At 41.0% G+C, this 17,398-nt stretch overlaps 1 protein-coding gene across 1 annotated transcript in view; it reads left to right on the top strand.

The window, feature by feature from the left end:
- Positions 1-978: 978 nt before the first annotated feature.
- faf1 (Fas (TNFRSF6) associated factor 1) overlaps positions 979-17,398 on the top strand; it is a 59,696-nt gene continuing 43,276 nt past the window's right edge. Inside the window, exons 1-7 of the mRNA XM_034582886.1 lie at positions 979-1,288; positions 4,317-4,385; positions 6,732-6,778; positions 8,456-8,760; positions 8,881-8,972; positions 9,589-9,680; positions 17,077-17,182. Of these exons, the coding sequence (XP_034438777.1) occupies positions 1,229-1,288; positions 4,317-4,385; positions 6,732-6,778; positions 8,456-8,760; positions 8,881-8,972; positions 9,589-9,680; positions 17,077-17,182 (771 nt within the window). The 5' untranslated portion in view covers positions 979-1,228. The remainder of the gene's footprint in view (positions 1,289-4,316; positions 4,386-6,731; positions 6,779-8,455; positions 8,761-8,880; positions 8,973-9,588; positions 9,681-17,076; positions 17,183-17,398) is intronic.

The raw sequence follows: 17,398 nt of genomic DNA, 5'->3' as shown, positions 1-17,398 counted from the left end.
ATCTTATCTTATCTCTGTAGGCATGAGGCAAAGAGGGTCGTCCACTAACCAGAGGGTCTCCTCCTCCAGTCTGCATCCTGAAGTGTCCTTGGGCAAAACACTGAACCAAAATGCCCCTGACAACTATGCACGACTTGTGTATGAATTGTGTGTGACTGAATAAAGCGCTGCGTATTGAAGCACTGTGTGAATGTGGCTGTAAAGCACTAACCATAAACAAGAAATGACTTAAATGTGCACCTTACTGAATCAAGAATTGTGCTTAGATGTTGGACATATAATGGCCTCTCTGTGTAAATTGTGCCCCCTGCATGGCCCCCCCGATTAAGAAAAATGTCAGTTTTGATACTGGTTTACTATAGTTATTATTCTGTAAGCCAAGGGTCTATTTCTGGGCTCAATATTCACGGCAAGTTTAATCTTCAAACTATGTGAGTTAAGTTAGGGTTAGGGTAAGTACTGAGTGAAACAACGTTTCTTAGCAGATTGTTACGGCTGGATGACATGTTTTCGTGTTAGCAGCATTATAAAGAGATGTCCATGTTTGTAATGCTGCAGCCATATATGCTAAATTGTGATGGCCCAGATTAGGCCCTCACTGAACACATACTGCGTGGAGTGATGGCACATGTGCGCTCCGCTCCTGTTTGCCAGACTGAGGCCACAAGTAAGCCACAGTGATACTGCATGTCAACCAACGGTGGCCCAAATTAGTTTTGTGCGATTTGGGCCATATTCACCCTTTACCACATGGGCCACTTTAGCCTCACTTCCAGATTACACTTTACCTAGAGCACCGCATGTTTGCCAAAAGGGACCACATTTTTTAAGGGATATTTGGGTGCCCCTTTAAGCTCACATCCATTTTGGCCAGGCCAGAGTTGCCACACCATTGCCTGTAGTTCTATCTGCGGCGAGAGTCAACTGAGTCGCACGTCCTCGTCGCCTCCAGTTTTTCAACATCTGCGGCCGCTTTACGACAGCCGTAAAGCGATGGACTAACTGACAATAATGATACGCGATAACTGAGCAGTGCTGCGTTACTTCACGCATTCTTGTCCGCCTGAAGCTGTTAAATCCCGACAAAGTTCAACACCTCTGGTTCGCCAACTTCTCAGTCGTCGCCACGTCTGAGCCAAAGAGTTATATCCGTATTCGGTGTCCCTCTGTGAGGCGAGAGAGCGACGAGAGCCAGTGGGAGAAGAATTGCTTTTAGCCAGTCATTGCCATGGCCTCCGAGAGCGGCGATAGCAACATGGACAGAGAGATGATTCTGGCCGACTTTCAGGTGTGTCTCCTTTGTGTGTCCCGCATGTCGTGTTCAGCGGTTAGTGAATGTGTCCGCTGCTGTGGACGAACCCCGAGACGGTGTCAACAACCGTCCACAAGAGCTGACCGCAGCCGTAAACAGCAGAGCTGAGCCGAGCTAGCTCCCCGAGCTAACTCACTGACAGCTTGCTAACTGACTCTCAGAGCAGTTATTAGCCGAAAGCTCGCTCGCCGGGTAACGCTGCTCCTCAGCTGTCGGTGTAAACAGAGGCATAATCTGTGTTTACAGCTGGTTTTCCACGTGGGCTCGCTCCTCAGATAACGGTGATGCAAAGGGGATCCACTGCGCTCATGTTAACTGTCAACTTGTTTACACTTCGCCTGTTGTTGTCAGGGTTTTCAATCCCCGTCACAAACGGTGTCGCTCCATGATAACACGTTTTTAACCCCGACGTGCAGGAACCAAAGTGTGTTTTGATGGTGGGGGGAAATCCAGGACACCAACAATGGCAGCAAAGTCCTGTATACTTGCTCTGGGTGGTAGACTGAGTGTGGATGTGAAATATATTCCCGTGAGGACAGGCCACAATACATTTGTTGTTAAATTAGTACTTTTAAGCTTCAGTGTGGAGAATTTAGTGGTGAAGTTGCTGCTGAATACAACTCACCTCGCCCTCCCTTTCCAAACATGAGGAAGAACCCATGGTAGCCTTCAGTTGTCGTAAAAGCTCAAAAGGTGTTTTGCTTGTCCAGTGTGGGCTACTGTAAACAAACATGGCGGCCTTCTTAGAGAGGACCAGCTCCCAGTATAAACATTAGGTATCTAAATATAAAGGGCCCATTCTAGGGTAAAGAAAACAACAATTTGTACAATTTAGATGAAACACACAGGTGAAAACATCACTAGGATTATTTGATATTCAATTTCTGCCAATGGATCCCTTTCACCTAAATCTTCCACACTGGACCTTTAAAACCTCCACTTAATTACACTCTGCACGGTCAGTTCACAGGGCTCAAATTTAGATTCAGAACTCTATTTACAACTCATTGGAAACATTTTGGGCTAAATTCCTGAAGGAGATACTACACCCTTTATAATTGTGAGCTGCGTGCACAACATAGTATAAATATATATAGCTTATCATGCTCGCTACCTCTGCAGTGAGTGTCATGTCTTTGCGATTGTGTTGCAGACACATGAGATCAGATACTGTGTGATGAAAAGTACTTTGTCTTGAAGTGGACGTCTGGTTAAGCAACGTGCCACAGTTTTGCCCCATGAGGTGGATGAAGAGCACACAACCAAAACTTAATTAAAGCTATCAGTGATTTCTCCTAAACCATCACAGTGACTAAAGTACCATTACATGGCCTTTAATTTGTTAGGTGAGCCACCTAGTTAGTTCTTTCTTGCTTAAGCTGCCTATAAAACACCTGAAAACATACAGCATATACTAGAAGACACAACTAAGAAACAAATAAGCAAGACATACAGATACAAAGGTAGATCAATCCATACGGATCAATAGACCTGGCTAACAAAAGCCGGCTTTGTTTTGAAAGAAATAGGTGCAATTTTAATGTTTCCAATTTGTAGGCAGTTAAAGTCATCATCACTTTAAAGATAAAAACTTAAAGAATGATATACAATCTACATAATGCTCCTGGTTTTGTGAATTACATTTTGCTCAAAGGCGACATGAGTATGATACTGCTCTGTTTTACGAAAAAGAGATCGCAACAGATTAAAGACAGCAACAGCGCTGATTCTGTCAACTTGTAACACACTGATTCTCTTGGTTGTTTGTCTGTTGCCCTCTACAGCTCAGGAAAACCAGTGGAACAGGAGCAAGTCTCTAAAAATACCAGTGACTCAACCACTATGTGTTCTCCCTGGAAAACTTCCCACAATCCATCTAATAATATTAGCAAAGCAGTTGCATCATCACCTCCTGAACCTGCCCCTTAGTGTTATTGCCAAGCCTCTCAAGTGATTTCATGAATAAAGAAATTATCCTCTCTAAATTCATTAATCTGCTTTGGAACCGGTGCCACTAAATATTGCTCCCACAAGTTGGGATCCAGATAGCAGGAGATGGAGCTCAGCTGCTCAGCGCAACATTTCAACTTGTTTTATGTATGAATGTGGGATAACAGTTTTTCGACACTGTTGTCAATGCCCAATAAATGTTCAATTTATTCTCATGCTGGTTTTGTGTTTTGGTACCTGGGATCACATGTTTTCATTTAGCGTCAGTTACACTAACAAAAGGATCAGTTCAAAAATTGACACGATGCCATTTGCTTTGGATCCTTTGCCCTATTTTACCCTCCAAGAAGAATACAAGAAGCTCAATCTACTGAAAGCTATAATTAACGCTATTATTTGAATTGGTCTTACTTTTTGGATTGCAATCATTTTATATTGCAGAGAACAGATAGTTTAACCTGTTAAGCAAGAGTTCAAGGTATAATTTTGTAGATGATACAAACAACGAAAATAAAAACAAGTTTCGCTTCCTCCTTACAATTGAACACAAGGCTTTTAGAACCTTTGCCAAGGAGCATATATTTTCACCTTTTTGTTGTTTGGTTGGTTTGTAAACAAGATTATGCAAAAAAGCACTTTACCGATTACCACGTAACTTGGTGGAAATCCCATAAAATTTTGGGAAGATAGGGTGTTTTTTAAAATTTTTGTTAATTGCTCAGAGAATTATTCATGATCTTGATGGAAAAATAAGGCAAGTTTTGGGGACTGATATGTATGAGTGTGGGTGTAATTTGGGGCATATGCAAATAAAAATCTGCATTTAGTGAATTAAAATGTGCCTTCATAAGGGGGCTTTTGGTGGAGGTATAGCCTATATAGGCGGCATTGTGGTTATCATTGTTATGGGTAGTAGCATAGTAATAAATGTTGAAATGTTACTGTTGGTTTTTATTCTTTTGTGGTGAAATGTATCTTTTTCATGTAGATCAAAATCTCACACATTGCCCTTCACTGTGGTAATTGAGTTTCCTTTCTTGTTTTCCTCTCACAGGCATGCACTGGAATCGACAACATTGCAGAGGCAATCACTCTGTTAGAGCTTAATAACTGGGATTTAGTGGTAAGTTTGTTATCTGGAGGCTTTGGACCTTGCTCTTTAACAGACAGGCTTAGTCCAGCTAGAGTACAAGTTCAAGAGGGCACTGGACACTCAATAACATACACTGTGTTTTTTTTATAGTGGCCAAATTATTTCTTCATTTTACCTGGTGTGTTTTGTGAAGCAGGCAGCATCTTCACGCGAATATCTTTCTACTGCAGTGACTGTGAGAGTAAGAGGCGTCCTGAGTTCATGTAGAATATAGACTATGAGAAAGTATGAGTCCCGCCAAGTTTGTTTGACGTCCTGATGAGTCTGTAAAACAAGCAGCCCGTTTCAGCGAAGTGCATACTGTAAGAGGTCAGTCTATAATTAGACGGATGCTGGCAGGAACTCAAAGCAGCAGCAGCAGCAGCAGCAGTAGCAGTCCAAGCAGTGGCAGGACAGATGGTGGGGCCTGGACTCACCGCACCTGTAAATCTGATGACTTGCAGTTCCTTTGCAGTAGCTTGTAGTTTTTGTAAACATTGACAAAACAAATCTGCTGCTCTGTGTGCGAGTGTATGCTGGGTGTGGGTGGGGAGTGGAATGGTAGGGTCTAAAAACAATAGACACATTCATTGATTGTAACATTTATCACTTTAGCTCTTTACCAATTAATGCTGATTGGGGAAAAAATAAACGTTTTTATTCTAGGTGGGGTGGCCACGAGGTAAAAATATGCAAAGCATAAGTAACAAAAACAGAAGAACTTCTGATAACACTTCAGCAGTATAATATACTCTTCTGTCTAGTCCGTAAGTCATTTGTATGCCACAATATGGCTAAATACACTACAGTACACACTATGCTATTCTAGCTTTTATTATTAGCAGTCTCAATGAACACATTTGTCTTCTTTGGTGTGAATTATTGTATTTTTATCTGGATAAGAACCAACTATTAACTTCTTACATACATGTTTACAGTGAAGGTTTTATACTCGAATGTTCGAATTTTCTCTCAGTAAGAAAAGAACAACTGTTACAGATAAAAACAATAGTCACTTTGTGATATTCAATGTCCCCATTAGGCTGTGACAGCGAGGTAGTGTGTATGATACCAATACCTAGAGAATGAGGAAGCTAAATAGAATTCAACCATCATTATTGTATTGTGTACACCCCTGCTTTTCCTGCTGTGATATGTACGAATGTTATTCATGAAGAAGTCTGATCTTCTTCCTTTTTTAAATGTATATATAATACTTTACATTGATAGTCAATTGAAGCAATGGGATAGAAACCATGAAAACCACTGTTTAATACACACAACAACCAAATCGATACATGAAATCTACAGTCACAAGATTCCTGTCCAGGACACTGGACTCTGTTTTGTCCTGATAACCACCATCACACACGTCAACACACACATGGCTAAAGATAATGACTGCATGCTACATTTAGAGGTCCCAACTAAAATTGATGCTTGTAGTGGCCATGTCATTCATTCATTTTTACCTTAATGTTTCTTGAACTTTTCTGAACAATTCTTCTTCAATTATCTTGTTGAAGATATTAATCCAGTATCTCATTGGTTACAGAGTATGAACACTTGTTTTCAGTGTTAATGTGAGCCTCATTTTTTAGTTTTGCCATTAAATTGTTAGTTCACTCCATACAAAAGTAAAATGTGCAAAATATCACACACTTTGTCAGTTTGACAAACACAATCTTACAGAATCAAACAAAATATCACTGGTGCATTTTGCTAGGTTATAGATCAACTGGCCACCAGTCACATCTACAGGGAATAAGCCACCATGTAGAGGCACCTTAAAAAAGAAATAGTAGCAGGTTAATTTTGGGATTTGATGAGCACTATTATCAAATGAGTGAAAAAAGACATTATGGTCCCACAATATGAATTTACCAATGAAGTCTGCATTGTTTATTTATTTATTCAAGTATTTTTGTAATTGTGTTATCAGGTTATATAGCACCATTATTTTTGTATGAAGCAGTATGTGGCAAATGTAGGACATATGCCTTGTCTTGTTTATAGCACATGATGGATAAGTTGTTGGCATTAACCTTAAACAACAAATACTTTTTAATTTTGTTCCAACAGAATTGTTGATACACAGTTTATTGAGATATGTCTTTGTATACACAAAAATACATGTGATACTATTTGCTTGTCTCTTTTAAGCTAAAGGGTTATGATTAATGTTTTAATTTTTTTCTTAATTAACAGTGTGATTGGTTGAACTTTACAGAGCAGAGTTGGCTAGTCTCAGTAGCAAAGAGCTGGCCATTGATGCAATGCAACTAAAACTAAATTGTATTATACTGTGATGTATAATTTATTCAATTTTTATTACAGGCAGCCATCAATGGAGTGATACCACAAGAGAATGGGATCTTACAAAGGTAAGAACCATGTTATCACATGTTTACAGTAAAACAGAGGACATGTATCATTTTACCTTACAACACCGAACGAATGCTGCCTCTGATAATTCAGGTTATTTATGACTTTTCAGCCCAGTTTTGTTCTTTAGGTTGTCAAATGATCATGTAATGAAAGTATGGGAGACTACCAAGTAGAAATATGAATAGTTGGAGTGGGAGTGGGGACCTGACATGTGAAACACGTAGCAACATTCAAAGGCCACAGAAAACATGAAACCAAAGCCTGATAGTTTTTGGAGTTGGAAGTTGAACTCCTCACCTCAGTGTTGACCAGGAGATGTGAACCTGCAGGTTCAGTGTCTGTTTTAACTCTTTCTTAACAGTGGGTATAGTTTTTGCATTACTTGAATAGGTCGGAAATTATTTGAACACATTGTCAATCACCCACTTGATCAAATAACATTTTGGTGTAAACATGTCTATATACATATTCAGCAAATAACACTAAATTAGATGGTATTGGGTTGGAGGTTATTGCGACTGCTGTGGTTTCCATGCTGCTGTTTAAGAGAGGAACAATATAAAAGACACTGCAACTGCAAGGAAACTTTCTGCCAAGTATGGAGTTGAACACAGTGTCTGAATAGAAATGGTTTCTTTAAGAGGCTTTGTGCCCAGCTCTCCCCTCCAACGGTTAGTTGACACTCATGAATGCAGGGAGCTGATCTTAGCCCACTCAAACTGTAGATGTTCTGTTAAACCGCTTTATTTTGTGTACACACTTGTGTGTGCGCATGCATGTGCTTTAGTATGGCCCGGGCCATTGGGCCATGAGAATATTGCTGGTCTTTCCTAAGAGGCAAACATTGCTGTGAATGGAGGATAGCTGGCAGTGGAACCAGTAGCCAGCACATTTTTGAAGTGGCTGGCACTGGTAGGAGTGAGCTGGGGTTGCCCAGTAAACAGACTGATGATGTGACCTGAGCTCGGGCCAGTTGGAGGCCAATGCTCTTGTCTAAAGTGCATTTCCTTCTCCCTTCCAGCCCTTCTTTAGTAAGAAGAAAATTTAATATTTATCATTCAATATTGAATTGAATATTCAAAGAAGCTTGCCTTGTTGAACAGTAACACAAATCCCTCAGGCCATCAAATCATTACCTGATAGGACTTATATACATAAAATAATATAAAATCTGACTCGTCTATTAATGTCCCACCCTGTTGGCCCAGTGTGTTTGTGGGGAGTCTTTAGCAACTGTTGACAGTCGACCTACGCCTCAGGACAGTGGCCTCTCTAATGTGGTGGGCCAAATAAAATACAGCCTTTGTTAAAAAGCCTGGATCTGGCACACAGCTCTTGTGATGCAGTTGCTGCTTACACTTCAAGGAACAAAGGGCACATTTTGTTCCGGGTCAAGACAAGAAAATACATTATTTACTGTTTTATGTGAAACATGGAACACAACACTGAGCAAGAAGCAAAGAGACAATAAAATATTGTAGGAGAGAGAAAGACTCTGATTTCTGTCTTGTTAATGAGAACATCTTTTAGTGTCAGTTGTTTCTTCTAACTTTCCTCTGTCCTTTCTTTGCTTTATGATCTCCACTGAAACATGACTATTTTTTGAGATATTTTACAAATACTGAAAGCTCTGTCATCTTTCAAATCTTTTTTTTTTTTTACTTCTGTGACAGTAACTTTTCCAGCGAGGCAAGCCAGGCCAGCATGTTCGGACCTCCTAGCCAATCTGAAGCAGCTGATGCTGCAACAGCATCAACAGCATCAACAGCATCAACAGCAGCAGCAGCAGGAGGCGCGGTTCCTCCCGCCTCCTCTTCGTCCTCTTCCTCCTCTCCCCCGTCGTCCTCGGCTTCAGCTTTTTGCCCTTTCAACTCCTCCTCGCGACACATCGTAGAGCGTCAGCCCCGGATGCTCAACTTCAGGGTGGAGTACCGGCAGCGCACCGTAGAGCTGGTACTGGAGGAAGGCAGCACAGTCGGTGAGCAATGCACACATACACACTGACTGACATACTATGTGTAACACTCATCATAATACACTGCCTTTGGTGCTTAAATGTCAAGCTGAAATAGACATTTTCCTCTGCATAACTTTACAGGAGAAATCAAACAAATCCTCGAGACAGAGCTTGGGGTTCCAGTGTCCAAAATGCAGCTGAAGGGATGGAAGAGTGGAGATGTATCTGATAGTGTGAGTTAAAAGCCCTTAATAATATTCCTCGCCAAACATAAAGCAGTGGACCATGAAGAAAAGAAAAATATCAATGGTGATCTTAGCTAAACTTTTTTTTAAAGTTTGTATATTCTCTCTCTGTGTTGTTTTTGCAGTTTGACTAATCTAAAGAATTGTGATTATTTAAAAATTAAAAATTTTACTTGCATGTATCCTAACATTTGCACCGTACAATGTGCCCTGCCTGTGCACAGTTAACATGTTACACTGTTTGTTCCTATTCGGAGATGTAGAACTAATTCTTTGACGAATCTGAACATGGCAAACACAGGATGCATGATTTTATCTGGCCATGGATTTGCTCGGCGTACGAGGCTGTCTTGCTCACAGGCCTGTAAACTACTATCCTACAATCCAGTTAAACAATTTGATCTTCCTGAAAACAAATTCCCCAATTTTGCCCAAGTAATGCAGAGTAAGAAGCACTCGAAACATTGAGTAATAGAATATAGTTTCCATTCAGATGTCTTGAACACAGATTTATTCCCTCAACAAATCATTACCTTCACAGCTATCAATATTTCCATTAAACCGTAACCATTTTGAAGATGTTTATGTGTTTGTGTGTGAACAGACGGTGATGAGGAGTTTACACCTGCCCAAGAACAACAGCCTCTATGTCCTCACCCCAGACATCGCCCCGACTGCCAGCACCAGCAAAAACAGGTACTCAGCCCAGCACTCTCTTTCAGACACGAACTCTGGAGAATGTCCGCACAATGGGGTCCGGACTTTCTCTGGAGTTTGCCTTTCATATATGAAGAACACAGCAGGAGATTCTTCGGTCAGACATGTTCACAACAACAGAAAAATCGCCTAAACATTCAGGCGAGGGGTGGCTCAGCATGCAGGAGGCAGGACTTAATTTAAAAACTCACATGTTTTTGTTTGCAGCACATCGACACTGGCATCGAACCGTATCACCAAAAGCTCTTGTATCTCTTTTTTTTTTAAGTTGACATCTTCTCTGGTGTCTTCTATATGTATGGCTTCTTTTTTTTCATCCTGAGATATTTGTATTCTTTTTTTTTTCCCCAGTTTTGTGTCTGTCATGTGTCAGAAACATCATCAACGCATTCACTTGCTCACAGTAACTACGATATTCTGCTGTATGTCTCTCATGGACACATTCAGACAAAATGTGTAGTGACTCTGACATTTGCGTTCTCACATACAGCCCCTTCGGATAGTTTCAGGAGAATATCCGGAGTTCATTGCATGTCTGAAAGCAGCTTTAATCGTCTCTTTTTTTATGTGTAATCTCACAGTAAACCCTCTTCCCTTTCTGCACCTACCTACACTACTAAATATTACTGGTACGGACATAAGTGTAGTATGCACTAGCGAACACCAGGTGGCGATCTATATCCAGTTATGCAGAAGTTGCCTAGAGAATCCAACCAGCAAATGTAATTTTCATTGATATATTAAGAGACATTTGACCTGCCGCTGCACATTCATTTTCTCACATCCATTGTGACATTTTGAGAGGAGTCTGCCGGCTCAATCTCTGTGTGTTGTGTAAATAATCATTTTCTCTCCCATCTTTGTATCATTAAGCCTGGCATTGTTGCTTGCTGAAGGTTGTTTTGCATATTATTCTGCTTTATTTCTTTCTTTGCATAATAGCCACATCATATCCATTATTATTTGTGCCTTTCTCTTAAAACCCACCATCTGTCACATTATTGATAGTACCCAGTGACAGCAGAGGTTTTTTTGAGAAAGCGTTATTAAGCCAGTGTTTGCCATCCAAAGGTTGTTCTGTTCATCTCGGTGAATGCGGGGCAGTATTAGCAACCTTTTCTAGTGAAATGTCAGGCAGCTCAATGTCGAGTCAGAGCGGTAATACAATCATAGGTGGCAGCTGAATGTGTGAGTGTCCTTTCATCTGTGTCAGGAAAACATCCAAAGAAAGTAATATTTCTCCCTTCATTTCACCGGCTTATTGTTGGCTGACCACAAACCTTTTTAATTTGAAGATAAGGGAATTGGAAGAGTAGAAATAAATATGAGAGTGGTCATACTTCAGTGCATGAGCTATTTTATATTTGTGAGAAGACTTTGTTATTGTCAAGTTTGAGGTGTGTGTGTGTGTTTGAGGAAGACGAGGGAGGATGTACTGTTCCACTCCTGTAGTTATTAAAGGAATGATTCATTCAAGAATCCTATGCTGCTCATAATTGATCGGCCTGACATTGAATCATATTATTTTATTTTATTTATTATTTTTAATTTTAAATCACAAGCAGGGTTGTTTAACAGTTGAAGTAATGAAAGTAATATTTTATGAGAAACTTTAGAGAATAAGAGGCTAACTACAGCCTTCTGCCTACTGTTCAAGTAAAGTGTGACCATTATGATCAACCTTTTAAAATGTAGGCATCAGGGATTTCTCAAAAAATATAATTACTGTAACTCTGTCTTACTTAGTAGTTATTTGGCAGCAACATGATTATTAAAGAGACAGTTGTTAAAATCTCAAATAAAAGAAACAATCTTTCATTTTTAAAACCTGCTTCTGTTTAGCAGTGTGAAATGAAGTTTAAAATATTTTTTACAATATAATTTGAGGATTGTCAGTTTAGCTATTAATCATTTAAGTTTAATAAATTAGCCTCTTATCAAAATAAATTAGATGGTTTGATAATAACAGGTCTTTTTTTAAGGACTATTTTCAGTTGTACCTCTATCAGATCCATGGCCTTGTTTAGTGAGAGTTGTTTATAGTCTCAATGGTCCACGTTTGTTTGTAATCAATAATAATTACACTGTAGCTCTCCTCATATTTCCTTGTGTTCGCAGCCAAGCAAGCATCCGCATGTCACCAGCGCACTTGCAAAAGAAGTCATTTGGCAGTTTGCCGCTTCGTCCGCTAGTCATGCTAAGTGGTAGTTATATTGTGTTGGCAGCTAATGGCCCACATCTCCCCAGTCATCCCTCCTCCCTCGCTCTCACTCCTCTGCCTCTCCTCATCTTGTCCTTGTGTGTTCACTCCCCCGCTAACCGCTGTCTTTTTAGCAGCACCATTGCCAAGTGTTATCGATATAATTTTGGGTGTCAGGAGCTCATTATTTTGTGTCAGCTATTTTCAGTCAAGGCTGAATGGAGTGGGTCGGCTCCAGTGTGTACGCTCATGCATTTGTGTATGAGTGTGTGTGTGTTCACGGTGACCCTGCTGTCATACAGGGAGACGATAGGTGACATATCACAGAACATGAGGGGGGAAAAGTCCCCTGTAGCGGGACCAGACAAGCTGTTAGCCTGCAGAAAAAATAAACTGTGGTCACACCGTATATCCACAGTACATGCTATGAACATGCAGTGTGTGCTAATTTGTTGCAGTAGGCAGAGCTCTGTGCCAGTAAAGGCCACAACCTAAAGTTCGCAGGTTGGGAAGTACACATTATCAACACCATATCAACTCAAGGTACATGTGTTATGATGAAGTTAATCATCTGATCTGGAACCTCTACATACTGATGAACCAAATTATCTTGCGTAATATTACAGCCATAATAGTAAAAGTAGTCAAATTTATATGTCACCAAAGTAATTTTATTTTTACAGTATTTGAACTTAAATGTGTTTTTCTCACATTGTCAAATACTCTTGTCAAAAATACTTCTTTATACTTTGTTTTGCTTCGTAGAATTTGTAAATGTCCAAATTGTACATTGATACTACCCCTAGCAGGGGTAGTATCAATAGACAGCCTGCATGACGCTGTATTGATTGTAACTCAGTTTTATTTAACAATGCAGAGATTATAGTGTTTTTCCATTTTTAGATGTTAAATGACTGGAACATGACTGCCATTCTGTATTAGGACACCAAGATTATCATCTAACATGGAAGGAAAATGTGGATATACTTTTTTATTTTTCTCAGTAAAAGCGCTCTGGTTACTGCTGCTATTGTCCAACAATTTACCAAAACTCCCATCTTAAATTTTGAATTGGGTCTAATGAAACGATCCCTATCTCCTCAACTTTAATTGCCAGTTTGTAGCTGTATCGTGAAACAACCATGATCCAAATAACTTTTAATTTCACAATGTTTATCTGGTTCAAATTGTTGCTGAGTAAAAATGCAAATGTGCCATAAATGGTAATATCCCTGGCAATTACTTTGTGGAGCTTGGCTCTTGCAGCACACACACACACACCTAAACCAAACCGACTGATTAAATAGTGCTGCTCTGTCATTATGATCCTGCTGAGTAAACTTCTCCTAGTTTTCTTGTTTGATTAGAAATAAATCTCAGAGCTTGGGGAGATTTTCCTCCGAGCACCGATCCATCTCACGTAGTTATTTAGTTAGCGATGTGACGTGCAGTTATAGGACTGCGGTGTTAAAGCCCGGTCTGAAGAAGGTTTTTTTCTCTGTGGCTATGTCGATGTCTGCTTGTGAATACAAGAGGGTGTTGAGGAGGAGCTAATCTCCTGCATAAATGATGATGGCCTGATGAATATTTCAATGGAATCGGTTTCCGTCCTCGTTTATTCTTCGCTTCGGCTCTCGGCAAGCATGTTTGCCAACGAAAGGTTATTTTAATTTGAACTCTCCCAAAGAAATTTCAAATTGCAAAAATGATTCATTAGGTTTTCTGTGTTTTTTATCGCGGCCTCCTGTTCCCCCTGCACCTCTCTCCCTCTATGTGTCAGCTGTGCAATAGCAGACACACAGATGCTTCAGGGAGCATGCTAACTGGTTAGCTAAAGCAACCCTGATGGGAAGTATGTCATGGTTATCATGCTGATTAACTTTGGGACGAGATGGCAGACCAAAACCGAGCCGAGCGGTTTCGCATCCTCCTGCTCTGTTGTGGATGCAAAATGTGGAGGAGGTAAGGTGTGTGTGTGCTTCATGACCTCCTCTGTAGGTAGACAATTCAAAGCGATAAGTTAGAATGTCCTCTCCTGTGTGTGTTTGTGTGTCTGCAGTTAAAACTTGCATTATGGCAATAAGTATACATGGGTGTGTGTGTTAGACTGCCGAGAATGTGTGTGGGTATTTGTGTTTTACAGGCACGTCGCATTGTGTGTGCACATGAGTCCCTGTGTCTGGCAGTGCTAGTTTAATAAGAGTCTGCTCTGTGCCATGGGGACTTGCTGCTTAGGCGATAGGCTTACCTCAGAATGAAACCAATCTGTTTAGCCTGCTCTTCTCCCCCTGCAAAACGCTCCATTTCCTCCGTCCATAAAGTTAAATGACATTTCCCTCCCAGCACCCTTATGCCATGTCAAGTATCTCCAGAGATGTCGCAGGCCGACCTTGATGTCACAGCGTGTGCGTGCTGAGTGAGAAAGAGACCTCTGAAGGCAGAGGCAAACACTGAGACATCCACATGTCAACCCTGCACCACTTCAGGGGCCTGCTTTTATCAGAAGACAGCAGCTTTGACAGCATCAGTCCAGACAGGGATATTACACTGGAAACATGGGGTGCTTTGTTTATATGTCAACTAGCAGGCCTCATCAGACAGATGGGAAATGACTCACTGTGTATGGCAGATTTTTCTGAATTCATTTGATGTTATGAGTTACTATATTTGTACCATAGAGCGCAATAAGTGTTTTTTGTGATTTTTCAAAGTACATCTCTCGCAGATACCTATCCACACACAAAGCAAATGGCCCGTCCGTCTGCCAGAACTGACTGATAAGATGTTCCCTCTTTGCTTGGAAGGACAGAGTAACACTTCCACTCAGTTTACCCTCTATCCCTGTCTATTTAGGAGTCGAGCTGCCTGCCAGCAGTAGCTCGGGACTGTGTCCAAACATAATCATGATATTAGCTAGATCCTTATTTATGTGTCCCTACCCCTTCCATTTTCTCTCTCTCTCTCTCTCCCTCTTTCTCTCGCTCTCACACAAACATGCACACACATTTCTCTCATCCTTCTGCTCAGCCCTATTACATATGCATCCATCCTGCACTCCACACATTTCCAATCTTCCCCAGTTAGCTACAACAAACATTACATTTACATATTGATTTCGCAGTTTTAGTCAATGTAAATATGCTGTCATTACAGTAAATTTGAGCTTCTGTTAACATAAGCTCGTCCAGATCTGCACAGATTAAGGGTGTGATTGCATAATTAATGTGTGCGCTACATATTAATTCCCCCATCCCTCTCTTTCTCTCAACTCTTCCGTCTCTCCTTGGGTTCTGAGCCCTGATTAAGTGGCTGCTTCGGCCCTTAAGCCTCCCATTGATATTCAGCCTCACAGACCCAGCGTTTGCTCAAAACGCTACTTAACCTCACAGCTTATTGTAAATGAAGCTTCCAAAAGTTGATTCCCCCACCTCCTCCTCTCTACGTGAAGCACACAAAGTGTCTACGTTTGCATCATTCACAGACAGTGTCTCTGTCACTGCGGTATGGTACTGAGCAGGTCTACTGGACAGGTCAGGTCTCCGCAGTTTTCATTTAGCTGACACTTTTATCCAAAGCGACTTACAATAAGTGCATTCAACCATGAGGGTACAAACCCAGAACAGCAAGAATCAAGTAAGTAAAATTGACTTCGAAAAAGCCAAACCACAAGAGTTGACGATGGTTATTAGACATCATCTTCTTGACCAAGGTGTAGTCGGAAGAGATGTGTCTTTAGTCTGCGGCGGAAGATGTGTGGACTTTCTGCTGTCCTGATGTCATAGGGGAGCTCGTTCCACCATTTGGGAGCCAGGACCGCAAACAGTCAGGATTTTGTTGAGTGGCTAGCTTGCAGTGAGGGAGCAGCAAGCCGATTGGCAGATGCAGAGCGTAATGGACGGTTTAACCAAGTCATTGATGAAGACTGGGCCCGATCCGTTCGCAGCACGGTATGCATGTATACATGGCCTCCACTGTGAGATGGCTACCATCTCAGACCATTGCTTGCACGTGTGTGCTTTCTCGGCCCACCAGTGTTGCATGTTGCTCATACTTTTAGTTCAAATTAAGTATAGGAATTATTACCATTTGGAAACATTTGTTATGATTTAACAGACAGATAAATAGTTGGTTTAGTCATCCACTTTTTCATTCAGGTTGCTATGGTGTGCCACATCGTCTTTTTTTTACCTCCGCCAAGGAGGTTGTGTTTTCTGTTTGTCTGTCTATCAATGGGATTATGCAAAAAGCACTGAACCAGTTTTCTTCAAATTTGGTAGAGGGTTGGGGTATAAGCCAAAGAAGAAACCATTAACTTTTGGAGTGGATTCAATCAAGGGGGTGCATCCAGGATATTCTTTCACTTTCTTTAACATTAGAAAATAGGGGGTTCATCGATATTTTTTTTATTTCTCAAGGAATAATGCAGGCATATCTAGAATGCTTATATCTATGTACAGGTGAAATTGTAAGCAGTTTGCAGAAAATTACAGTGTACAGGAAATCTGTATCTGATCTCAATACATGTATCTGCTGAAGAGGTGCTGTATTATCATGCACAGTAATATCTCTATAATTTGCTTCAGAATGAAAATAGCTGAATTAATTGCATCATTGTCCACACTCCAGGAACAACTGAAAACTGTTTCCCAAAACAATCTAGCACCAGAAATTTGACTAAATTACTCAGGAGTCACTGGTAAAGGTCAACAACCCCATCAAACTATGCTTATGTGATGAATTGTGTTATTCCTTTATCATTTGTTACGGTTAAATCTTTGTTTGTTAGCTCAGTAAGGCAGATTGCTGGCCCTCCCTGCATTTACTGTGCAGGTGGTCATAGCTGTGGTAGCATGCTGTGCTGAGCGCAGCTCTGGCCAGGCTTGTTAAGACATAACCAGTGAAGTGGGCGACGAGCCCCCTGAGGAGGCACCCACCTCCCTGTGGGCCAGCAGGCTGCCACTAGTTGACAAGTTTCAGCTTGCCCTTTACTCGACTCAGTCGCTCTTAGTAATAATGTTTGTTTTTCTTTGCCGCCTTCTTTTCTTTCTGTTGTGCCATTATTCTGCCTCTCCTCTTTAACATGTCCCTTTTCCTGAATCACTTTCTAGTGTTTTATTTGTTTTATCATGTTCATCCCTGTTTCTCACCATTTTATCTTTCTCCCTCCTCATCCAGTGCTCTCGAAGACTCGTTAAACCAGAACTTTCTGCTGGTCATCAGCCACCGCGAGGCCCAGAGGGACTACAGCCTCAACTTCCCCGGCTCCAGAACCATACAGGAAGTATGACACCAGCACTCATACAGACACAGACCACACAGGACATCAGAAAATCAGTTACAACGACACACACACACACTCACGAAAACTCTCAGTAACTCACCCACAGACTCTCACATACATAATATTATTGTACCTCGTTCTGGTTTCCCGTACCACAGCTTTCATTCCATTTGCCAAACATTGCTAGTCTATCTCAGCCATCGATTCATTATTCAT

This window comes from Hippoglossus hippoglossus, chromosome 4 (genome assembly GCF_009819705.1).
Source record: "Hippoglossus hippoglossus isolate fHipHip1 chromosome 4, fHipHip1.pri, whole genome shotgun sequence".
Lineage (NCBI taxonomy): Eukaryota > Metazoa > Chordata > Actinopteri > Pleuronectiformes > Pleuronectidae > Hippoglossus > Hippoglossus hippoglossus.
Note: the sequence above shows the minus strand (reverse complement) of the source record. Positions and strands in the feature narration are given on the sequence as shown.